The sequence below is a fragment of the Erpetoichthys calabaricus genome, chromosome 13, assembly GCF_900747795.2.
Source record: "Erpetoichthys calabaricus chromosome 13, fErpCal1.3, whole genome shotgun sequence".
Taxonomy (NCBI): domain Eukaryota; kingdom Metazoa; phylum Chordata; class Cladistia; order Polypteriformes; family Polypteridae; genus Erpetoichthys; species Erpetoichthys calabaricus.
In genome coordinates, this window is record NC_041406.2 from 134265991 (window position 1) to 134292699 (window position 26709).

Below are 26709 nucleotides of genomic sequence, written 5' to 3' on the forward strand. Positions count from 1 at the left end.
CTTAAGTTTTTAAATGCAGGAGTAAATTTTCAACTTCATGTTTGAATGAAAGAACTTGAAGACCATGTTTGATTTTGTAATTAAGCACATTTTACATTTTTGACTTGTAGTTATGAATAGAGATCCTGAATTAGGAGTATATATATATATTATATATGTATGTGTGTGTGTGTTACCCTTCGTGAATTTGCCCTGTAGTTCTTCAACAGCTAATAGAGAGGGTTTTATTTACAATAATACATTCCGTTGTCTACAGATGGTGGTGAAACACTCACATTCTTCAATTATGATTACAAAGGCGAGTTCCAGACTGTCACATTTGAAGGTCCTGCAATTAAGAAGATATTCTATGGCAGTTTTCATAAGGTCAGTAGAACTTTTAATTCATTCAGGGTTTGTTTTTTTTCTTTTTTCACACTACTAACTATCCTGCATTACCATTTTTGGCTTCAAATATTTTATTTAATTTTACTTGTTAATTTAAATAACGTTTTAAATCTTTACAAAATGTAAAATGCTGTGGTCACTTAACCCTTGGCAGTGGATGAACGCGTTAGCTCACTGGGGGCACTTATTTCCCCTATGTTCCTAAATATGCTACTGGTCAAAAATTTTAGAAAACCATTTGAACTGCCTAAATTTCAAAAAGCCTGGAAAAATAGAGGTGTTATAAAACTTTTGATTGGAAGTGTACTTCTTCCTAACACCTAGTGGAAATACTTTGCTTTCAAGTGATGTTATTTGCCAGAAGATTTCATACCAATATATCTAGCCTGATGAAAAATCCTCAGTGAACTGTGACCTAACCCTGCATACAGCCTAGCTATCAGCTAAACTTAAAAAAGACATTAATTAAATCAAAAAGGAGCAGAAAAATGATTTCAGAGGTATGTAGGTGGTCATGACAACAGTTGACAGCTATAAGATACATCAGATACATACACTGAAGTTTATAATTGCATCCCTGTCTACAGAATTTGCCAACCTCGATAACAGAAACCAGAGAAACATTACATTACAATATTTGGCTGGTGCCTTTATTGAAGGCAGCTTAAAACATTTATGATACAATTGGTTACATTTCTTTTGGTTTTCCAGTAGGAGCACAAACAGGTCAAGTGTCTTGCTCATGGTCACACAGCATCAGTAGCAGGATTTGAACCCACAACCTCAGGGTTTGAGGTCCAACCACTACATCACACTGCCTGCCTGAGAAAAACTATGTCTATATGTTAGTTAGTAATGAAAGTATTACAAGAATATCTGATCACCTATATTCCGCAACTTGATCATTTTCTCAATTATGATTGAAAGATGTCATTGGACGGTGGTTCTTAAGTTTAGTCCTAGGGACCCACTGTGTCTGTAGGGATTCTTCCCAACTTCTATTTTTAATTGAATTCCTCCATTAATTAAGTAAACTGTTATTTCCCAGTTTCTATTTTTTGGAGTGATACCGAGTATTGGAAAATTGAAAATATTAGATTTGTATTGTAATATAGCATGCATTTATTTATATTACATATTGATGACTTAGTGTTTTTATATTGTTTTTTGCAAAGGAGTATACTTGTGAATATGACATTGATATAGCTGTACCTGATCAACATTTAGTGTTTTTTACTGGTGTCTAATCTAATCATATTTAATTGTCATTACTAGGATACAAATAAAGGAGGGTATTACAAAGAACAAAATGGTGAAGTTTTAGAAGAATGAAAAAAAGTTAAACATTGAAAACTCTATTCAAAATATAAATATTGCTCATAAATGTAAGTCTCGAGCTACTTTAGAAATCAGAGTAACAGAAGTTGTTGCTAATTAAAGAAAAAGTTGATTTAGAGATAAAATAACTCATTGAAAGAAATTTGAAAAAATATTAAGCTGAAGCTTTTAGCAACTAAATGTGAGAACTACTCCAATAGTGTATCCTATCCCAATGGGAATCCTTGTTGCCCTGACAAATGAGATTTTTAAGTACATCAGTTATTAGGTGATAATCAAGCTGGCCCACAAAACCATAATTTATATTTTGATGGGTACTTAAACTAGTTAAGCAGATCTGCAGCTGTTTCTTTTGTATTTGACTACATTTCCAGTGGTTAGAGGAGAGGTTGAGATCATGCAGTGATACAGTGCCTTGCCGCAACTACCACATGATGAACCACCTCAGGATCCCAAATTAGGATTCGAGCTTAGCCATGCAGTGGGTGACACCTCAGCACCACACTAGTTCAAATGAAATGGAACAGTATGGGTTTTTTTTTTTTTGCAGTGGCTGGAGTGCCAATCCTGCCACCAAACCCCAAGTTTTCCCTGCAAGTTGGAGGTCCTGCTTGTAGGGCTGGATGTAGGTTAATGTCATACCCAGGACAGAGCAATTGCAGGTTAACACTAGAATTAGCAGAGCCTACAAAAAAACTCGTAGATCCGGCCCACCTTAAATCCATTCGCACCTCTCCCTCAGCGCTATATGCAATCATCAAATTCAAATGTTAACAGTTCACACACACGCAAGGACCGTCCTTACTACATTTACATGTGTACCTGTTGCAGTGCGCACACTTCTGTCTATGCTGTGGTTTCTATTACACACCTGAAAGAAAGAGACAATATATGTGACATTTTGAAGAAATAATTTTATGACCTGAATAGTGCCAATCAGAGAACATCATCGCACTAATGCAATATTATTTGAAAACGAACAGCGTCAGATCAGGTGTGAATTTATGCTGCCGCTGTTACTTAGAGTCAGATCAGGAGGGACAGGGTTTGGTGGGGGAGTACAGCATAAAACTGAAAAAAGCTAACTTTTACAAGTGCAATAAATTTATACCCAATGTCCCATATATTTGTCTCTTTCTTTTTTTCTCTGTGCTGCGTTGACACTGTGCACCAGAAGGTGTGAGCTTATTCAGTGCAAGCAGGAACATGCAGGTGGCCATTTGCTGTGTGCTATAACACGTTTTATTCTTTCAATCACGATCACGCTGTAAGGCCCAAAACCCCCCTACCCCCCGATCTGACGCTGTTCACACCGGATCTGACGCTGTTCGTTTTCAAATAATATTGCATTAGTGCGATGATGTTTTCTGATTGGTACTATTCAGGTCGTAAAATGATTTCTTCAAAATGTTACATATATTGTCTCTCTTTCAGCTGTATAAAAGAAACCAAAGTACAGAGAGAAGTATGCGCATCGCAACAGGTACACACGTCGTAAATGTAGGAAGAAATGTAGGAAGAAATGCAAGGAAGGTCCTTGCGTGTGTGTGAACTGTTAACATTTGAATTTGATGATTACATATAGGGCTAAACTTACCGCTCTGTACTGTTCTTTCCTCTGCATGTCCTGGAGTACAAAAGAAACAACCCCATACAGCAATGTGGAGGCTGGCAAGATCAGGAAAAAAAAAAAAAAAACACGTGATCACTGATTACAAGCGCAAGATGTTATGCGAATGAATATGAATAATGTTACATCTGTGCCACAGTGTTTTCCGAAATGTACTATACAGGTCATAAAATGAATAATTCCAAATATCATATATACCTATGTCTCTGTGTTTTTGTTTTTGTTTTTGACATCATAGACCATAAGGTGCATACTAATTCTGCGTGAGCAGGAACACTCAATAAAACTGAATAAAAAAAATGAAGTGACGGTGAGAAACGAAGAAGGCAGATTCACCAGCATTTGTGTGTCAGCTTTTATCCCTCCAGATCAGAGAATGTCCAGTTCCATTGCCTCAAAACACCACTCACATCTACAGTTATTCCCAGTTTGAAATAAAAACTATCAGCGTCAGATCCCTGGGTGGGGGGCGGTAGTATGTATCGTGATTGTGACTAAGAGAATAAAAATGGAAATAAAATGGTAACTTTCACAAGTACTATAAATGTCCACCGTCTGTTACGGATGCAAACCATGGACGGAGTGGTGGCTCTGAGGCTAAGGATCTGCGCTGGTATCCTGAAGGTTGCCGGTTCGAATCCCCGTCACTGCCAAAAGAGATCCTACTCTGCTGGGCCCTTGAGCAAGACCCTTAACCTGTAATTGCTCCAGGGGCGCTGTACAATGGCTGACCCTGCGCTCTAACCCCAAGGGGTATGCGAAAACTAACAAATTTCTAATACGAGAAATCGTATAAGACGAAATAAAGAAAAAAAAAAACCAAATGTATGTGTGTACTGTATAATATTAACAATAAGAGCAGCTCACTCCTGAAGACGACAAATATAGGAGGCAGTCGAGATCGAACCAAGGACTCTTGATTACAAGTCTGCATATCTTCCCGCCATGGAAGCTGTTGTTTTATCCTTGAACCTTTTTCAGTATTTTAAAGCTGTTGTTGTTAGTATTTATACATTTTATATTGTATTACAGAAAAGGCACAATATTGTTCATTTAAATAATGGATGTACTTTAATGAAAAGCCATTGAATGGGATTTCTGTTTTTGATATTGATAGGTATTGACTATCATAATATTTCACTGGAATTGGTGTTGAGTTGTTGAATTTTGTTATTTGCTTGCTGAGAAAGGTGTTAAAGAAAATTATGGTTTGACCTTATGCCAGCCTTCTTTCTGGTTGTTTCTGTTATGATCTCAGAAAGATTGATGGGGCAGAGTGATTGGGAAATGAGTGGAAATAAGAAGACAAACGAGAATCTTAATCAAAGTCATAAAAAATAAAATGGGCAAATGTTCCAAGCACTAAAGTCTTCCTGGAGGTGCCTTTTAGCATCTCATAATTAAATTAGATTACATATACTTCATTAATCCCCAAGGAATTTTCAAATGCATACAGCAAAAAAACATAAAAATATAAAATACACAGATATCGACTCAAAGTACAATGTAAAACAATAGAATAAAAACCACAATGTAAAAGAGGGGTTTCAGGGACCTCTGGAAATGCACTAGTTTGCAGGGTTTAGCTAGCAGAAAGCCAAGTACAGGAGTCATGGTCAGATGACTGGAGATGAGAGACTGGTGAATTCCAGTATTTTATTTAATATAACAAACAATTGATAACAGTAAACAAACAAACATGCCGTAAGTAAACCAATATGGTGGAAAAGCAAAGTCTCTTGGGAACAGGCAACCACTTTGATTGAGGGTGTGACCTTATTAAACTTTCTTACACACATACTACAATATATTATGCTAAAATACTATATGTAGTAAATTAAAGATTAATAATTAATAATTTCCTGTCTTCTGGCTGGAATGAAGCAAGGGATGTTGGGAGGAAATGTTAAAGTGCCTAATAGCAGCCATCAGAAAAGATCCCCAGTGGTGCTGCTTATTTCACTATAGAGGTAAAAGTCTGTGGCTTGAAGTACTCCAAGGAAGCACTCCAGAGTAATTGGGCAGAGTTGTTTATGATGGCATCCAATTTTTTCCACCGTCCTCTTTTCCACAATAGCCTATAGAATGCCCAGTGTCAGTCCTGTGATAAACCTGACTTTACTTATAGGTTTGTTCATGTGTTTTACGTCAACTGAACCTATGGTGAAGAAAGTAGTCAAACAATTTACTTAAGTAAAAGTACAAATACACAAGCAAAGTTGTGCCCTAGTAAAAGTTGAACTATCCCATTGAAATTAATACTTAAGGTAAAGTAAGTGCTAGTTTGTAAATACACCTAAAGCAGGGGGTCCTCAATCACGGTCCAGGAGGGCCGCTATGACAGCAGGTTTTCATTCAAAGTAGTTTCCTAATTAGAAAACAGTCCTTGCTGATACTGAAATTTGGTAGTTAAGTATTTGGCTTGTTAGTGCTTTCATTCATCCAAGAGACATTTTAATTTCACTGTAGTGTTTCCTTCTCTGTGTTTTATGGACCAGTTTCCAATTCCCCTCTCATTTATTTCTAAACATTTTTTAACATTGATACTTCATGGTACATATGCACAGGTTTAAAAGGAAGCAAGTTATCTGGAGAGCTCTTAGTTTATTGGTTATCAGCATTTCATTGTTAACTAATGTCTGGGTAAAAAAAAAACAGACAACAATTAAAATTTAAATGCAGCTGCTAAAAACTAAAATAAGCAATTAAGGTTCAAAATTGTAACAGGCAAGATAAGTAAAATTAAGCCCAGAAAGTGTTGCTTTATTATTGAATAAATTAATTTATAATTAATAAATTGGTTGAAGTGAAAACCTGCAGCCATAGCAGACCTCCAGAACTGTAATTGAGGACCTCTGATTAACAATGTAACTAAAATTTGTCTTTGATGAATGAAAGAACTAACAAGGCTTATAGTTACAATAAATACCAAGTCTCATTATCAGCCAGGACTGAGTTTTAATTAGGATACTGTCTGGAATGGAAAACTGTAACCACTGTGGCCTTCCTGGACCGTGATTGAGTACTAAAGTACAAGGGCTTGTCGAATGTGTTCCCTGATGTAACAGTGTAATATGGCATTAGTTGTGCATACATACATACATGTATAGTACAGTATGTTAAAATACATATATAGTACAGCTTGTGCCATTCTTAATAATAATGATGAAGATTATGCTACTGACAGGGCTGGATTAAGACATTCAGGTTCCAGGGTGTCCAAGCTCAAAAGGCCTCTGCCTCAACCACCATTCCCTCACTGCCCCCTTAACACTAGAATCCTTGAAGCCTATGAAAAAAGTTGTAATGTCAGACCACCTTAAATTCCATCACACCTCTTCATCAGCGTCTTTGTTTTGCAAATGAGTCAATCAGCACAAGCAGCAAACTGCCTGCTATCCCAACCCACACCAATGCAGCTGAAGTTCTCCCAGCTCATATCCGTTTATCTGAGTGTGAGGTGTCTTGAATTGTATAGGGTCAATAATATATCGTTATTTGGAATACGTGTATTTCATGGGTTTTCAATGTCTACAATGATCTGGGTAAATGTAGGATGACGAGAAATGCAAGGCAATAAATGTTGAAAACATAACTAAATCAGAAACTTTTTTCATGTTATGGTAATAATGACAAAATGCAGACATGAAGTGTATAACGTGTTAAGACTGAAGTCCAAATATCAAAAAAACACTTTCACAAAGGTATAACAAAACAAGTGTGCTTTTATTCAAGAATATAACCAAAGAAAAAAAAATTACATATTGTTGTCAATGAGTGAAAACCTAAGCTCAAATATCAATCGACAGAAAGTAGACATGTGTGCTTGGCTGGTGCAGAGGTAATATCTGCTGCCTTCTAAACAAAAGGTTGTGGTTTTGAGCCTGTGCACTCCTGGTTTTGAGTAGTGAGCTGCTATTATTATAATATAATAAAATCATACATTTGATTTGAGTCTGTAACACCAGGTGTAAATTTTGGGTACCTTTAAAAGATATCACTGAAGGGATATAAGCAGACATACAAACCTGGTAAATCATGTCGTCTTGGCATCTTGTTGTCACTTGAATTTTTTGTTATTCACTTTTATTCTTGAATAAAAGCACACTTTGTTTCATTATACATTTGCAAAAGTGTTTATTTCAGTAGCCACTTAAATGACAACAAATCTGTCTCTGCCTTTCTCGCACATGCACACACACATCAGTGCATGTAAACGTCACTTTTTGAAAATGCTATGTGATTTGAACATGAGTTGTCATTTGAACTTGTTTTTTTTCAGTCTTGCCCAATCTCCATATTATGGTGCATGGTACTGAGAATGCAGATAGACTTCTTCTTTTAAGTGCATACACCATGAGCATGGTACTGCCAGACCTAAACACTAAATGTGGAGAATTGTTTGTGCACTAAAGTGACTTTAGCTGCAGGTGGAAGTTCCCATCGCACATTATTTATGGTGCCAAGCAGAGTTGTGTTGTGGTGCAGCAGTCTATTAACCAGCAAAAGTGACGTGAAGAAGTTGTCTATTGTTACAGTTCTGCCTTTGTCTTTAAACAGCTCCATAAGCTTTATGACCACAGTCTCAGAAAGCCTTTCTCCCGTGGGTTGACTGGGATCTTTTCCTAAATAAGAAGTGGCATTGCACATGTACTTTGTCTTCAAATCTGCCAAAATCCAAAACTTTTTGCCAAATTTGTTTGGCTTGGTTGGGATGTATTGCAAGAAATGACAATGGACCTTGGCTGGAAAGTTACACATAAATAGTAATATGTTGTCCTGGGTTGTAACTCAAAACAGAGTTCTCAACAAAATGTTGCCAGATATCCAGGATCGCAGCAAATCTGTCGTTTTTCACACATTCTTCACGGTTGTCTTTGTTGTCAAATTGCAAATGCCACATGATAGCCTGATAGAAGTCAAGGGCATCGTATCATTGATTGCCGGTACAACAAACAGTTATGACCAGGCATCAACCACAGCACCAACTGTGGTCACCGCTGCTGTTGTGAAAAGAATGGAGATAAACGGCATCAACTGAGAGAGGGAGAGGCAAGTTCGTTGTACTACGTGAATGTGACTGAGATAAGAAAACTGAATAAAAAAAAAAATGCTAACTTTTACAAAAATAGCAAAAACTTACACTTGGTGTTTCAGACTCAAATCAAATGTATGTTTTATTATATTTTAGTAATAATAATAATAGCAGCTAGCTACTCAAAATGAGGAAAGCCCAGGCTCAAACCTGCATCCTCTTCATTACAAGGCAACAGTTCTTACCTCAGCACAAGCCAAGCACACATGTCTACTTTCTGTCTATTGATATTTGAGCTTGGGCTTTTACTCATTGACAGCAACATGTAAATTGAATGATTTCTTTTTCTTTAGATATATCCTCTTTAATAAAATCCCTTTGTGCGTCCAGGTGTCCGTGTGTGTGTGTCTTCTGGTGAAGTGCTCATGCGCGGGGCTTCTGGTGAAGTGCGCATGCGCGGTAGTATTGGGATATTACTGTCAGAGAAAGTTTCAGGCGTTTTACGGAAATACAAACCAGTATTACTGCGAGAGGAAATTAAAGGTACACAATACAGTGACGCATATTACAGCCACATACAAACCAGTATTACTGTCAGAGGAGATTAAAGGCATATTACCGACGCGCACGCCTGTATTACCGCCAGAGAAAATTAAAGGTATATTATGGACGGTACGAGCCAGCGGATGTACAAGACAGTATTACTGTCACAGAAAATTAAAGACACACAATACACGGCGGCAGCCCACGAAGAACGGTCAGCTCAGCAAGTAAACATCAACAAAAGAAAGGCTGAATGAAAGAAAAATACGTCCAACAAAAAGAATGAGGTCAAAGTCCCTTGCCATTTAATATAGACTGTTCCTACTAATGTTTATGCACTACTGTTCTAGCGCCCGTTATTGAAACGGGTTAAATGACTAGTTCTTGAATAAAGGTGCACTTGTTTTGTTATTCCCTTTGTGAAATTGTTTATTTGATATTTGGACTTCAGTCTTCACACATTATACACTTCATGTCAGCATTTTGTCGTTATTACTATAACGTGAAAAAACTTTTCTGTTTTAGTTAGGTGTTCAACATTTCTTGTCTCGCATTTCCTACATTTACCCAGATTGTTGTATGTATTCCAGATAACAACATATTATTCACCCTAAACACATGAAGACACCTCAGACCCAGATAAACAGACTTGAGCTGGGAGACCTTCATCTGCATCGGTGGGGGATGGGAAAGCAGGCTGCTTGTGCATATTGACACATTTGCAAAACAAAAATGTTGATGAAGCAGTGCAAGGGAATTTAAGGTGGCCCGGCATTACGACTTTTTTCATAGGCTTTCAGGGATTCTAGTGTTAAGAACACCACATATGTCAATAATAAATAATTTACAGAAAATAAATTAGACAAAAAAAAATCCAAAACTTTATATCACACTGATTTCACCTTTTTTTGTTCATTACGTGTTCAACACCCAAATAATTTTGTAGAAGGGGTACTGGATTTTCATGGGAGCTGATGTGTGATTACATTACAAGTAAAACCAACAGAAGTTTTGATTTACAGCAAATATGTCTGAGAGTGCATAAGCAGTTAAGTGGAGTGCAAACAGATCTTTGTCATACATGATGCAATGCTTCAGGTTCATACTATAATACGACAAAGACAGGTTTTGTCAATCAAACCCATGGCACCAACATGTAGCTCTCAATAAAAAGCACTGTGCAATAGAATATCATAAAACAAAATAAAAAATGTAAAGAAAAAAAGTTGAGACAACTAGTATTTGCCATTAAAATAAGGTTTTAATACTTGCCTGTCTAAAGTAAAAGTACACATATGTAATATCACTTAGTATAAATGCAGTTTGTTATACAACTGAAATTACCCTTTGAAAAGGAGAATTGAAAGGGTCCATAAACTGAACTTAAGAAATCCAAAGTGGAGGCTCTGGGCTGCTGATATAAATATGCTTAATAAAGTCTAAAAATTTAAGGTAAGATAACCCGCATTCCCTTGTAATAATATCTCCATTTCATAAATGGCACGCATATAAAGTTGCAATCAGAAATATTCAACCCTGCCATCTCAAAAGACAGTTATATGAATCAGGGTTAATGAAAATGACAGAAAGCCTCATTTAACAACAAAAAATATTTGTTGACACATTTTACACAGTTATTTTGAGAACATAAATTGACTTAAATTTGAGTTCAAATGAAAAATGTTATTCTTTTCATACATATGCACTATTATTCAACCCCCAGCTTCGGTACTTTATGGAGCATCCTTTAGCCTTTAACCTCTAATAACCGTTTTTGGAAAGTGCTGACAAGCTTCTTGCACCACTCTGTTGGAATCTTTGCCCATCCTTCATGTGCAGAAACCTCCAGCTCATTGATGGTTGATGGCTTATGTGCTGCAACTGCCTTCTTTAAGTCCTACCAGGGATTTAAAATCGGGGGACTGAGAAGGCCTCTCCAGAACTTTCTAGGATCTATTTGTCTACCAGGCTTTAGTTTAACTTGGAGGTGTGTTTTGGATCAATTGCTTGTTGGACACTGTAATAATCACCAACATTAAAATTATAAACAGAAGGCATCACATTCCTCTTTAAAATGGCCAGGTGTTTCTGGGGATCCATGATGACATTTACACGGACAAGATTGCCAGTTCCTGTGGCAGAAATACATCCCCACATCATCAGTGACCCACCTCCCTCCTTGACTATGGGGATAGTATTCTTTTGGTCATAAGCCTGCTTTTCTCAATCTGGACATACCACTGTCCAATTTAGTTTCATCAGTCCATAGAAGTGTTTCCCAAAACTCTGCGGGCCTATCTAAATTTATCCTGGCATATTCTAGTTAACCTATGATGTTTTTTGTGGTCAGGAGTGGAGTACATCATTTGAGTGTGGCCATGAAGTTGTTGTTTATTCAGTGTTTGTCTTATAGGTTTATATATGCATCACAGTTGAAGTCAATTAAGAATCATTATTGAATTCCCAAAAGCTTAATAATTTTTTAGCTTGACTTTGGGCAATAAAAAATAGAAGATTTTAAAGGCAGAAATATTATATAGGGGTTGAATAATTGTGACATGGCTATATTAATAAAATATCCTGTTACTCACTAATACTACATCATACATTTTCTTTGTTGGCTTTTACGTATAACTGTACTGATAAAGAAGTAATCCAAAGCAAAATCTAGCTCTTTGAAAAAACTTTTCATTGGTAAACCCTTACAATCTTTGGGGGGCTGAATTTTTCTGACTGCAACTGTAAATATAATATCAATTATGATGTATACTTTTCCCATGAATAGTGATTTTACTACTGAATAATGTACTAGAAAGAAATTTTAAAACATAATTAACCCTTAACTACTCGCACGATGTGTTAAAATGGCTATTTATATGCAGACAGTGAGACTGCAATTTAAATATTTCAATACTTTTAAATTGTACATGTTTTTAAAGAAATTTATTAACATATTTCTGAGTAGTATGACACAGTCTAGGACTATCTGAAAATAAACCTGACCCACTTCTCCAGTGCTCACTCGTTACTAGCCACACTTTCATCCACTGCAGGATTTGCACAAGTATCAAATTTCACTACAGTTGTGGAATGTTCTTTGCTGACAAAGTCATTGCAAGAAGAACATCTCATCGTTGTCATACATATGCAAGTACCCGCGTGGTGTACCAAATGCACTATATAGAACTTGTGACTGTATTCCCACTTATAAAACTGGCTAGGGGCACACTGGAGGGAAACCATTGCGACACTTTACTTAGATAGATAGATAGATAGATAGATAGATAGATAGATAGATAGATAGATAGATAGATAGATAGATAGATAGATAGATAGATAGATAGATAGATAGATAGATAGATAGATAGATAGTGTGGCAAATTGCCGAGGTCATTACCTGGCCAGGATGCCTAAAAGGACCAGAAGGTGGCAGGAATAGCTTCCGGGCCACGAGGGGGCAACCATCCTGGAGCAGGAGAGGACCACAGGAGAAGAATAAAAAGCTTCTGGCCTGTTGGGACCCGTGGCAACCGCCAGGGGGCGCCTCAAGCCTTGTAGGACTCGAAAATAGTTATTTCGCTACACTCAGCAAGATGGAGGAGGAACCTGCCAGGGACGCCCGGAGTGCTTCCGGTGCAAATGGCAGCACTTCCGCCACACCAAGAAGTGCTGCCAGATGGACGTCATCAGACACCTGGAGCACATCCGGGCAGGGATAAAAGGCGCCGCCTTCCTGCAGTCTGGGAGCCAGAGTCGGGTGTGGGAGTAGGACAAAGCTCCCAGGAGGAGAGGAAAGGCGGCCAAGGACTGAGACAGAGAGATATAGTGGTGAATATTGCTGTGTGCATTGTGTGCTGTATGGAACTGAGTTTATTTATGAATAATAAACGTGTGCTTTTTATAAAGATGTGGTTTCCGACTGGACTGGTGGTGTCCGGGCAAATCTCACGATAGATAGATAGATAGATAGATAGATAGATAGATAGATAGATAGATAGATAGATAGATAGATAGATAGATAGATAGATAGATAGATAGATAGATAGATAGATAGATAGATAGATAGATAGATAGATAGATACTTTATTAATCCCAAGGGGAAATTCACATACTCCAGCAGCAGCATACTGATACAAAAAACAATATTAAATTAAAGAGTGATAAAAATGCAGGTATAACAGACAGTAACTTTGTATAGTGTTAACGTTTAACACCCACCCAAACCCCCCCCCCCCCCCCCCCCCCCCACCTGATGGAATTGAAAAGTCACATAGTGTGGGAGAGGAACAATCTCCTCAGTCTATCAGTGGAGCAGGATGGTGACAGCAGTCAATCGCTGAAGCTACTCCTCTGTCTGGAGATGATGCTGTTTAGTGGATGCAGTGAATTCTCCATGATTGACAGGTGCCTGCTCAGCGCCCGTTGCTCTGCCACGGATGTCAAACTGTCTAGCTCCGTGCCTACAATAGAGCCTGCCTTCCTCACCAGTTTGTCCAGGCGTGAGGCGTCCCTCTTCTTTATGCTGCCTCCACAGCACACCACTGCGTAGAAGAGGGCGCTCGCCACATCTGTCTGATAGAACATCTGGAGCATCTTATTGCAGATGTTGAAGGACGCCAGCCTTATAAGGAAGTATAGTCGGCTCTGTCCTCTCTTGCACAGAGCATCAGTATTGGCAGTCCATTCCAATTTATCATCCAGCTGCACTCCCAGGTATTTATAGGTCTGCACCCTCTGCATACAGTCATCTCTGATGATCACGGGGTCCATGAGGGACCTGGTCCTCCTAAAATCCACCACCAGCTCCTTGGTTTTGCTGGTGTTCAGTTGTAGGTGGTTTGAGTTGTTGTAGTGTAGTGATTTGTAGTGAATTAAGCTGAGGATAGATGGCAGATGATGCCAATAGATTCAAGTTAAAGGATATTGGATAAAAATAACTGAGATTAACATAATATAAGATCTTCCTGTTGTTGGGGTGTCCCTCTGCAGCAGGGACTGGGTCACTTGTCTGTGTTGAAAGAAAAATGGATGGGGCAAAATACTGTCAAATTCTTGAAGAAAACCCTCAACATAACAGTGACCTGACACAGTACAATTGACCACACAGTGGATGAAGGAGATAAAAGTGAACGTCCTTATGTGGCCTAGTCAGAGCCCAGAAATCAATCCTGTTGAAAATCTGGGGAATGATTTGAAGTTTCGAGTCCACCAACAGTCATCATCCAGTTGGACTGAGCTTGAGTAGTTCCGTAAAGTCAAGTGGACAAATATTGCTCAGTCTAAATGTGCAAAGTTGGTTCAGAAGTATCCCAACAGATTCAAGGCTGTAATGGAAGCAAAAAGGTGGTTCCACAATGCACTGATACAGGGGTGTGGGGTGGAGTGATCCTTTTTCAATTCAAACTTTTATCATTTTTTTTATTTTTTGTTTTTCCAACTGTTTCTTATATATCTTTGACTTGAATGTTATATGTTGAATTGAGTAAATGAGGTGAAAAAAATATTTTTGTGTATGCTTTCATTTTAGGCTGTAAAGCGACAACATGTAAATATTTTTAAAGGAAGTGATTCTTCTCTATTCCCAATGTATATATGGATAATGCTCTGCATGACCTCACTCATCTCCTGAGACTATTCAAAAAGTATTCTGACATCTTCACATTTTGTTATGTTGCAGCTAAAATAATTTAAATGAATTTGTTACCCAAATTGTGCAACACTCAGTACAACAGAATGACAAAGTGAAAACAGGATTTTAGAAAATTTTGGAATTTTTGGAGGCTGATGATCGGCCTAAAAGAAGTTGGGGTTTAAGGCATAGGATTTAAATGGCTCAAAAACTGGTATAAACCCAGTAAACAAAAGGTTGCAGTGTTAGGAATCTTAGGTGATAGGCCTGTGCTCTTTTATATAATCATAAGTAATCTTGAGAAGAATATAATTAACAAGATGATTAGATTTGCAGATGATACACTACTAGGTGGACTGGCAAATAATCTAGAATTAATTCAGTAATCAAAGAGAGACTTGGACAGAATAATGGTTTGGACAGGTGTTTGCAGGTGAAATTTTTAATGCGAGTGAACTTCATTACATGTAGGAAGCAGAAATGTTAGATTTGAATACTCAGTGAGAGGTTTTAAACTTGTAAGTAGTACTTTTAAGAAGCAACAAAAAGTTCTAGTGGACTTAGCACATTCTCCATTCAGACAGTGTGCAGAAATCAATATGAAGGTTCATAGCAAGTTAGGTTATATAGCACAATGTGTAGAATACAGGTCAGTGGAGGTTATGCTTATGTTAAACAATACAATGATAAAGCCTCTTGTGGAATACGCCATACAGTTTTTGTCTCCATGCTACAAAAATAACATAGTGGCACTAGAAAAAGTAGATAGAAAAGTGACTAGGCTGATTCTAGGACTACAACCTGAGATATAAAGAACATACAAAATTGACAATTATTCCCCTTGGGTTTGACAGTTATTCCCCTTGGAGTATAAGGAATTATCTGCTTTATGTTCCAGCCTGGATGGGAGAACAGTAAAAAGATGTTTTATATTTTGAACAAAGTTCATGAATCGGTAAAGATATACACAAATCTATCTATCTATCTATCTATCTATCTATCTATCTATCTATCTATCTATCTATCTATCTATCTATCTATCTATCTATCTATCTATCTATCTATCTATCTATCTATCCAAATCAACCTTCAGTTCCTCTGTTTGTGATTTGAATGTAGTGATAGATTAATTTTCAAGAAACAACCCAAACACTGTTGGTGCAGTACACAAAATAATAATTTTTTGTTAACATAAGAATAATAAAAGATAAACATTTGCAAGTACATACAGGTCTCCAGTTATGGAGGCCTTGACATATGGCAATTTGTTGATACTCATAAGCACATAAAACGAGGGATGCTCCAATAAAGCATTTTAGGACCGATATCAATCACCAATTTCATGTTACTCAATTGGCCAGTACTGATTTAGATGTTTTTTTTTCTTTTTCTTTTTCAAAAACTTTTTACACTTAAGCTCCTGCATAACCTTATGTGTAGAATCTTTATGTTCTATATGAATGTATATTTTATAATCAAAACTATTATTTTTTTTATTATTTAACAAAATTAAATGTAGGCCTATTGTTCAGTGACCAAAAATATTAAAATATAGTTCCCTTAAAATACATAGTTTTTTAACTAATAAAATATGTACAGGCTTTTTTTTTTCCATAAATCATATGGCATTAAAAATGCTTCTCAAAATTACAAGCTGTGATATTGCTTAATTTCTATCCATCCATCTGTTATCTAACCCACTGTATCCTAACACAGGGTCACGGGAATCTGCTGGAGTCAATCCCAGCCAACACAGGGCACAAGGCAGGAGCAAACCCCGGGCAGGGCGCCAGCCCACCGCAGGGCGCACACACACAGACCCACATACCAAGCACACACTAGGGACAATTTAGAATTGCCAATGCACCTAACCTGCATGTCTTTGGACTGTGGGAGGAAACCAGGGCACCCAGAGGAAACCCACGCAGTCACGGGGAGAACATGCAAACTCCACGCAGGGAGGACCCGGGAAGCGAACCCAGGTCTCCTTACTTTGAGTCTTGCTGATGTTGGGTTAAAAAGAAAGGTGTAGACATTTTGCCATTTTTTTCAGTAGATGTAAGCCAAACATTTGGTTGATATTTGGTGCAAAGTGTGTCCATCAAGGTTGGCAAAGGCTCAGTTATGATCAGATCTGTTATTAGGCATAATCAAGCTAACCTACTGCTTGTGTCCTCTTAGCCAAATGGAGGCCCTAGCCCACACACAGAAGAAGGGTGAAATGGGGTGGGTTCCCAGAACATGTAAGCTGTTCAGGGCCCCAAAAGTCTAGAAATGGAGAGAGAGAGATAGACATACATAGAGAGGAGCTTGCATGTTCTAGGAAGTAAAACAGTAGAACTTTTAAATCTGCCCCTTACAAAAACTCTCCCATTTGCAAGTACATTTTTTCAGTTGTCTTCTTGGAAAATTTTAACATGTTTTAATTGGATAATAAACAACTTTAATGCAAAGTTGTTTAAAATACTCTTTTCAGTATAGTACTACTACAGTATAGTATTTCTTTTCTTTTTGTTTCCCAATTACATAAGCTACATACATGGCTAAGTGTAAGAGGGGCCTGTCCTGCATTTACTCCTGGGTTACTTTTTGTTTATGTGAAAAATATTCTGTTGTTTCTGGAACACAGTTCCAGATTTGTTTCTAAGATCAAATGCTAACAAAAGTGATCAATTTTGAATTATTAATTATTTTTATTTGGAATAGTAAATAGAGCTAATGTCTCTAATTAGTTAAGTGTGAAGATATTTTTTATATTTAAAATTTTTTGAAAATATGTTAAATGCATTACTTGTTAAGCTACATCTAGTTGTTCAGTTTACAGTTTACACTCTCTTGCTTCCCTCTTTAAATTAATGTTTTAGCTTTCTTTCTTCTTGTCTTCCTTGCTTTTGATAAGAATCTGCGTAGCAAAGCTAATGAAAAAAAAAATGTAGACACTTATCTCTGCTTTCTCTGCTATCATGTGAATCCAGTTCTTCTGTTCCATGTTAAATCTGAAACACTGATGCAAAGTAAATTGCAAACATCTTAATGTCTTTAAATTTTACTCAGATCAGTATATTAATAAATACCTATACAAGTTTTTTTCATTATTCATAATAATGAACTTGTCTAGTGTTAATATTTTTTCCTGACAGGTCTCTGTATCATCCTTTCAAACCTGACCACTGATCTGTTTAAAAAGATTTTGAAATTTTCTTGACCTATACCATAATTAATGTCAGCTTTATTTGGTGTAATATCTATACTCTTTTATTTTATTAGCTTCACGTTGCCATAAGCAAGACAAGTGCTAAGGTTGTTATCGATTGTAAGCAAGTTGGAGAGAAGACAATCAATGCTGCAGGTAATATTACCATTGATGGCACTGAGGTTCTGGGGAGAATGGTGAGGTCCAGAGGGAAGAGAGACAACTCTGCTCCAGTAAGTATCCCACAGTACTTTAAGTTTTCATTTACCATGGTCTAAAATAGCATCTGCATCAATACCCTTTCTTATCAGATTAGTTTTTTCACCTACTATTTTCCTTTTCAAATAATATATTATTAATGAGATCTGGGAGAGGATGCAGACTGAAACAGCAGAATCAAAAAATAGTAATTCTATGTATTTTAAAAAATAGTAAAGGTGCAGTCGTGTGTGTAGTATACCTTAATATTGCAGTATTTCACATGCATGTTACTGCGTTATATGCTTAGCTAGCTAAAATAACCCAAAAAGGGCGCTTGTCATGCATCAGTCTTTAAAGCTAAGTCATTTAATCTCATTACTGTGAACATTTAAATCCATTTAATATGTAATTTTTTAACTGCTTAGTCACTTGCTCTGGTTTCCTGGAAAGGTTTTAAAATTTTGTTCTTACTTTATATAACGTTATAATGTATACACTTTTCTTTATCACAGTACAAACAGTAGAAACTGTTTAACGGGAAGTGTAATATGGAAAAGACAATCTGAAGAAATTTGCAGCTGTAATGATCTAAATAATGTATGTGTTTCTACAGTGTTTTTGATTAAATATTACTGAACTTGTAAACTTGTACATACCTACATGAATTTGACTTGTTACTTGTTAATGTTTTGAAAATAAAGTGTTTTGGCTTAGGAGTGCTGGAGGCAGGGGTTCAGCCACAGCCCTGGGTAAGATGTTTTCATAAGGAATACTTTTGTTTATAGTAAAAATACTAAGCAAATAGACATTTTTAAATATAATACAGCAATGCCTCTCTTGCTTAGTTCATGCTGGTGAAAAAGTGATGGCTGCAGGATGTGTGATATCAAGCTACCATTTTCCTCCTTAGGTCTGTCTGTTGCATTTTTGTCATTAGAATGGGTCCTGTATGGCAGTGTGTAGTGCCATGTTCTTTTCACTTTTTCATGCTGGTGTATTATAAGAAGGCAGGCAATTTCATTTTAATTACATGCTAGTGAGTGAAAATTATCTGTGCTGTGCTGATAAATTGTGATCAACCACCAAACCCCAAAATCTTACACATCAATGGCGTTGTACACATGAGGGGAGTCATGTCCTTTTGATCTCAGTCTAAAAGTGACACGGATATGCATTTTAAGGGTGAAAATATGAATATAGTGTTCACGCCATAATTTCAAGGACATCTACACCAAGCGATGTAGGACCAAGGCAAAGAAAATTATCATTGATAATACATTCCAAAAACAGCTTCCTTTCTGTACTGTGGTCCACATGATGTGTCCAGTTCTGAGAGACTGAGGAGGAGCATTTCCCACAGTCCAGAAGCATCTCAAATAAGGAAAATGTCAAAAAATTTCACAATGCCCCATTGTTAACTGTCTTGTAGTTATTAAGATATTTAGTTATTATTTATTAGTTTAGTTATTATTTTTTATCAGTTTTTTAATATCATTTAAAATTCTTTTAATGACCTTTGATATTTATAAAGTTATGTAATATTTTTATTGTCATTTTATATTCTTTAAGATGTAGTCGTAGCATTTTTCCAACTAGACATTTCACTTTATATTCTACAGAGTATATAATTTGTATGTGACTAGTTACATTTGATTAGATTTAATTTGATATTAATCTGCAGTATTGTAAGTATGAATGCTTTAACTGCTTGCTTATATTCATCTTTTTTGTGTGTTTTTAAAGATATGAGTTTGCACCTGTCAGATTTTATCAGTGACTGACCCAGTTGGCAGTGTAATCAGAATAAATAGTGTTGTTTACAAATATGAAAGAATAAGTTTAATGAAGAGCAGTTTTTTTTTATAGCAGACTGACCAAAAAGGAATATTCCTATACTTAAAACAGTGTGCTTGGTGAGACAAGAAGTAATATGCACCTATTGGCAATGACATCCAGACCATGCCTTCATGCAATTTGTACATTTTTCTGATGCTTCATGACAGAGTTAAAAGAGTAAGACCATTAATGGCTGCAAAGGCTAGGTATTTTCAATTTTGGTATAGCGCTGTGAATTTATCTGCTTTTCCATGCTTCAGATTATATCCATGTGCATATGCACCGTTTATACTGGAGGCCCCAGATTCTTAGTTGATGTTAACGGACTGAGCAGAAACAGTCCCTTTTCGTGATTAGAACAATGTCATAGGAAAATCACTGTCATTGGAAATTACTCTCTTATTGGCATTTGAGAATCACTCTTAATAGCTTTTAATTTAAATAAAAGGTTTATAATTAAGCCATAACTTCGAGCAACTATTTTTAAAGTTAATGTGTACGATTAACACACATGCTAGATTATCTGGGTTCATAGTTTCACCTATATTTTACAGTTAGGTCCATAAATATTTGGACAGAGACAACTTTTTTCTAATTTTGGTTCTGTACATTACCACAATGAATTTTAAATGAAACAACTCATATGCAGTTGAAATGCAGACTTTCAGCTTTAATTCAGTGGGGTGAACAAAATGATTGCATAAAAATGTGAGGCAACTAAAGCATTTTTTAACACAATCCCTTCATTTCAGGGGCTCAAAAGTAATTGGACAAATTAAATAACTGGAAATAAAATTTTCATTTCTAATACTTGGTTGAAAACCCTTTGCTGGCAATGACAGCCTGAAGTCTTGAACTCATGGACATCACCAGATGTTGGGTTTCCTCCTTTTTAATGCTCTGCCAGGCCTTTACTGCAGCGGCTTTCAGTTGCTGGTTGTTTGTGGGCCTTTCTCTCCGAAGTTTAGTCTTCAACAAGTGAAATGCATCCTCAATTGGGTTAAGATCAGGTGACTGACTTGGCCATTCAAGAATTTTCCACTTCTTTGCTTTAATAAACTCCTGGGTTGCTTTGGCTGTATGTTTTGGGTCATTATCCATCTGTATCATGAAACGCTGCCCAATCAATTTGACTGCATTTAGCTGGATTTAAGTAGACAGTATGTCTCTGAACACCTCAGAATTCATTCGGCTGCTTCTGTCCTGTGTCACATCATCAATAAACACTAGTGTCCCAGTGCCACTGGCAGCCATACACGCGTAAGCCATCACACTGCCTCCACCGTGTTTTACAGATGATGTGGTATGCTTTGGATAATGAGCTGTTCCACGCCTTCTCCATACTTTTTTCTTGCCATCATTCTGGTAAAGGTTGATCTTGGTTTCATCTGTCCAAAGAATGTTTTTCCAGAAATGTGCTGGCTTTTTTAGATGTTTTTAGCAAAGTCCAATCTCGCCTTTCTATTCTTGAGGCTTATGAGTGGCTTGCACCTTGCAGTGCACCCTCTGTATTTACTTTCATGCAGTCTTCTCTTTATGGTAGACTTGGATATCGATACGCCTACCCCCAGAGAGTGTTGTTCTCTTGGTTGGCTGTTGTGAAGGGGGTTCTCTTCACCATGGAAATGATTCTGCGATCATCCACCACTGTTGTCTTCCGTGGACGTCCAGGTCTTTTTGCGTTGCTGAGTTCACCAGTGCTTGCTTTCTTTCTCAGGATGTACCAATCTGTAGATTTTGCCACTTGTAATATTGTAGCAATTTCTCAGATGGGATTTTTCTGTTTTCGCAGCTTAAGGATGGCTTCTTTCACCTGCATGGAGAGCTTCTTTGACCGCATGTTGTCTGTTCACAGCAAAATCTTCCACATGCAAGCACCACACCTCAAATCAACTCCAGGCCTTTTATCTGCTTAATTGATAATGACATAACGACGGACTTGCCCACAACTGCCCATGAATTAGCCTTTGAGTCAATTGTCCAATTACTTTTGAGCCCCTGAAATGAAGGGATTATGTTAAAAAAGTACTTTAGTTGCCTCACATTTTTATGCAATCGTTTTGTTCACCCCACTGAATTAAAGCTGAAAGTCTGCACTTCAACTGCATCTGAGTTGTTTCATTTAAAATTCATTGTGGTAATGTACAGAACCAAAATTAGAAAAAAGTTGTCTCTGACCAAATATTTATGGACCTAACTGTATATGCAGCATTTTGTATAAGTCATTATTGACAATTTGGCCCACCACATGAACGTTTGCTGACCTCTAGTTTGCACTTTACCATTGTCACATGTCTTTGTCACTTCTGTTAACTGAACATTATGTAACTTAACAGTACAGCAAGTGATAAATGTACTAATTCAAATAGCTCTTTATACAGCATAAAATCATTCAATGAAATATATATTTCCACATAGCATCTACAGAACAAGGCAATGCTAGGCTCTGTCAAGGATCAAAGAAAAGAATACCTGTGGAGTAACAACCTCCTCACCAACTTAAACGAGTTTGACAAGATTAGGGACATGCACAAAGTGACTGAAGACCCTGCTCCTTTCCCTCGATTGGCCCAAGTGCCCTTTTCTCCTGTTAAGACGTAAGCACGAGGCTGTGTCTCCTTTTCTTTGTAAGAAACTGACAAAAAGCAGTGATAAGCAACATGCTTTAATAAAGCTAGTTATGCCACTGTTTACTCTCCCATATGGAAATAAAATGTAGTCTATGACAATTAATGTAAGTAATTTCACTAAAACACTGTGATAAAAACAGCATTTGTGTGCCAGTTGTGTTATTTTGCATTACGTCATGTCATAGAAAGTATCTGTACTGTCTTTGCACCAGCTGCACATATTCACTTTGATTCTAAATCCAGCTGTTCTAATTTGCTTGTTACAGTTTTCAGCTACTCCCCCATTATTAGGGATTTATCAAGTTACTGGTTTTCATAGTTCATTTTCTGTGTATCAGCTCAACTGCATTGCAGTAGAGTTTTTCACCTCTGTGTTTTCAACACCGTAGAAGGTGATTTTAATGTGTATTATTTCATGTGCTTTAAATTATATAGAAGGATTAGTGACAGTATTTTTTCATGTTAAAAATGTAAGTGCTTCTCTTATACATTAACTTTCTGTCTCTGTAAATGTGTGTCTAACCACAGAAAGAGGAAGTGTTTATCATAAATTAAAATAGCCTTTGTAAAAAGGACAGTCCAGCAAGATGAAAAGGTCAGACAGTACCGTAAATGGTAAACAGGTAATTTTCTGGATTTTATGAATATGTAAAAGCGAAGCTCCTGAACCACTGGTTATCTTTGTGAGTGCACACACCTTGTGCACATGGACTGATAAGGTCTCGCAAAAGAATATTCGTCAGCTAGGGCTTAGGAGTTTTTCACCTCAGCCCTGAGAAGCTTTTAAAAGTCAACTTCATGCCGAAAGAGATATTAGAAGAAGCTGGAAGGAGGAGAAGTGAGACCCAGTAATGTAACCTTGAAAGACTCAAAAGCACACACATTGAGTGTGTCGGGCAGCATTGTCAATGACAGCTCCTGAAATAGCCAGGTTGTATCAGTTCATTTTGACACACCTATTTATTTTTATTTGCCTTCACACTTTGGAACATTAAGAATATTTAAGAATGTTAAAGACTGTAAGGACCAAGTACAAATTTATTGTCTGCTCCCCTTGTTTCTCTATCTTGCCGTCTGGGGTACAGAAAATAGAGGAGACATCCCCTAAAGGACAAATGAAACAGTAGCAGTTAGTCCTGGGTGAATTCAAATTCTGTAGTCCCAGCTATAAGTGAATTACAACTGTGGGCTGTGTCTCCTTCCAGACTAGGTGAGTACAAGAATAAGAGAAATTGATCAGAGGTACAGGAAATATGTGTGGGTCTGTGTAACAAAGAACCTGGGTGTTGGAGTAAGAATATCTAATGTTTTAGGATAGAGTCACCCCAAAACCATTCCATGACAAAACAAACAATGTCCACAAGTGAGTCTAAAAGTATTGCCTTACACCTCTGGTAATAAAGTTTGGGAAACTACAAAGAACTATACTTCTCTAATATGTCTGTTTAAAATGCATTCATTTAGTTAGTTTCCTTTTTTATCTTTATTGTGTTTCAGCAGTAACCATGCACCTCCACCAGGGTGTGTAAATGGGTTCTAAAAGTGCCTGTGTCAAACCCATGGTAAGGCACAGATGAAATCTTCGCAGTCATAAATGAAAATGTTGTAGAGGCACTGACTGCCAGTTTATCATAAGACTTGTATATTTCATAGCATATCAGATGTTTTTTACAGAATGGTTGCTTAATCACCACAAGCAAGTTCATCTTTGTGAATGTCACTTGTGAGAGTAGCAATTACTGTGTCCTGCGTGTGGGGTAGCAAAAATCAATAAATCATATAAAAGTGATTAGTCTGCGTGACAATGATAGCTTTTAACATCAAACCATGATGTCACATTTTACACTCAAACACTTTGGAGTAGACTCACACATTTGATTACTGTTACACTGCTGTTTTTAAATAAGTGCTAATGTGCAAATGTATGTTATGTTCCACAGTTAAACCAAATCTTTTGAAATTAGTACAGTTTTATAGTAAATGCAGATCTGTGATAAAATATATCCCTAATATTTGACCGTTTCAATTTGTTCCCACGATTCAAATGCATGTTTAATGTTTCTTTCAGGTGACTCTAGAAATGTGTTTACGTGTGAGAATCAAAGTAGTCTCTCATGAACTAGCATCTAGACCAAAATAGGACTCTTATCGTGCAAATGTTGTCAGAGGCATAAACTCTAGTAAGAGACAGAAGACAATAGTTCTAAAAGGATGATTTTTTAATATAATTTTAACTAAAGAACCCTTACTGAGAAGTAGGGAAACATCTTTAAAAGATAAATGTAAGTCTTATTGAATTAACAGTAAATGCAATAACAAAATGATGCAACAAAGCAATCGTTTACAGTGTAATGAGCCAATAATGTGTCCATATTCGAAGGACTGCTGAATGACATTGAACTCTAATTAAACATGGCTATATTAATAAGCTTTGCAGATGAATTAGGGACTGGGCAGTTTTTGAGGCATGCATTTCTTGACAGGTGTATTTTCTTTGTAAATTAAGGATCCTCTTTGATAGAGTGACCATATTGTCATTATTACTTAGTTTATTTAGTAATATATTTATTTCTGTTTTCTTAATATTCATTGATTCTTCAAGTACTTGTACAAAGCCATAAAACAGAGATGCACAAGGTCTGAAATAGCAGAGAAACATCATGAAACAACAAGTCAAGTGGTAAAAACCAGAGTCAAAGGTACAAGGAGAAGTTTTAGCCAGAGCCTTCAGATTACCCTCCAGAGTACTATGAGGAGCAGCATAACCTCTAAAGTGAACATCTTTTGTCACATCATCTATGAGGAAAGCAAAGAAAGATTTGGAGAGATGCCTTAGGATAATCAATCCTAAGCATACTGGAAGATATGTAAAGGAAATTCTCCAGGTGGTAAAGGGGCAATAACGTTTGTAGAAATCATGGAGGAAAGCCAAGAACCAGGAAAAGGAGGTATTTTTAAAATTTATGTAACCGGATCAAAGTAAAACTCATACAACTGAGGTAAGCCAAATAGATCAGGAAACGTGTAAGTTGCAGGGAAAAAACAAAGGTTAGCTTCATCTGAGACCCATTCAAATATGTTTGAGACTTGCTAGATAAGAAGAAAATCGGAATACTGCAAACTACCATGTAGGTATTGAATGAATAAAGTCCCCCTGGATCACCAGGGCATGTACCTTGCCCACCCTATCCCTCCTTACAGTTTAACACCACTGCCTCCAAATTGTCTGAAGTCAAACAGGCAGTAGAGTGAGCAAGAGGTTCATTAGAAACTGACGAAGAAAGACTCTTAAAGCATCAGCCATTCTAGAGGCACTGACATGTTAAAAGTGGTAGATGAAAGGGATAGTAATGCTTTACAGAGCAGCATTTGGGATCATCCTAGTTAGTGGAAGACTGTTGGTCAGAGGAATCTAATCCCAGTCAGGTCAGCGATTCCTAGCCCTATGGAGCTACATGGATGATATAATCCAGAGAAAAGTGTATGCCACAAGGCTCCTGACATGGCCTGAGGAGCTGCTAATATGTAACTGGATGAAGATAAAACCAGCCAAGTTATGTAGTCTCTCAATTCAGAAAGGAACAGGAATGATAGCATCTCTTACTCAGTTATCACTAGAATTACCAGAGCCTACGAAAAAACATGTAGATCCAGCCCACCTTAAATCGCTTCTTAAATCCGTTCACACCTCTCCGCCAGCGTCTTTTGTCCTCTACATGTGCTGATAAAGACAAGCTGCCAGCATCCGGCTATTCCATCCCCCCACCGACTTAGAACATGCACAAACTTCTCCCAGCTCATGCCTTGATTGATTATCTAGGAGTGAAGTGGAGTTTTCGAGTGGAAATAATAGATCGTTATTTGGAACACACGCATTTCATGTGTGTTCCATTTCTACAGTAATCTGTGTAAACACATTGTTAAAACAGAAACTTTTTCATATTTTAGTAATAAATCTTACAAAATGTAGGCATAAACTATAGAATGTGTAAAGCCTGAGTTCCAAAGATCACATAAACACTTTCACAAAAGGTTCAAGGACGATGCAACACTTTCTGTGGCGTAGCGCGCTAAGATTGGCTTCTCAGACTACAGCAATTTTGCCGTGCCTCACAGACGTGAGTTCGATTCCCCGCTGGGGATAAAGTATTACTTTTTTTTTCTTTTTAACCTCAGATGGACATAAAATTTGTTTATGGTATGCACTGTCAGTTAATGAGATCGTTATATTTTTATGTGGGATGCTCCTTTTAAAATATTTTTTTAACAATTGAGACTGCAATTAAC

At 37.0% G+C, this 26709-nt stretch overlaps 1 protein-coding gene across 1 annotated transcript in view; it reads left to right on the forward strand.

The window, feature by feature from the left end:
• Nucleotides 1–26709, forward strand: part of col14a1a (collagen, type XIV, alpha 1a) — a 504124-nt gene that overhangs the window by 344171 nt on the left and 133244 nt on the right. The window contains 2 exon segments of the mRNA XM_051935518.1: nucleotides 257–366; nucleotides 17830–17988. Of these exon segments, the coding sequence (XP_051791478.1) occupies nucleotides 257–366; nucleotides 17830–17988 (269 nt within the window).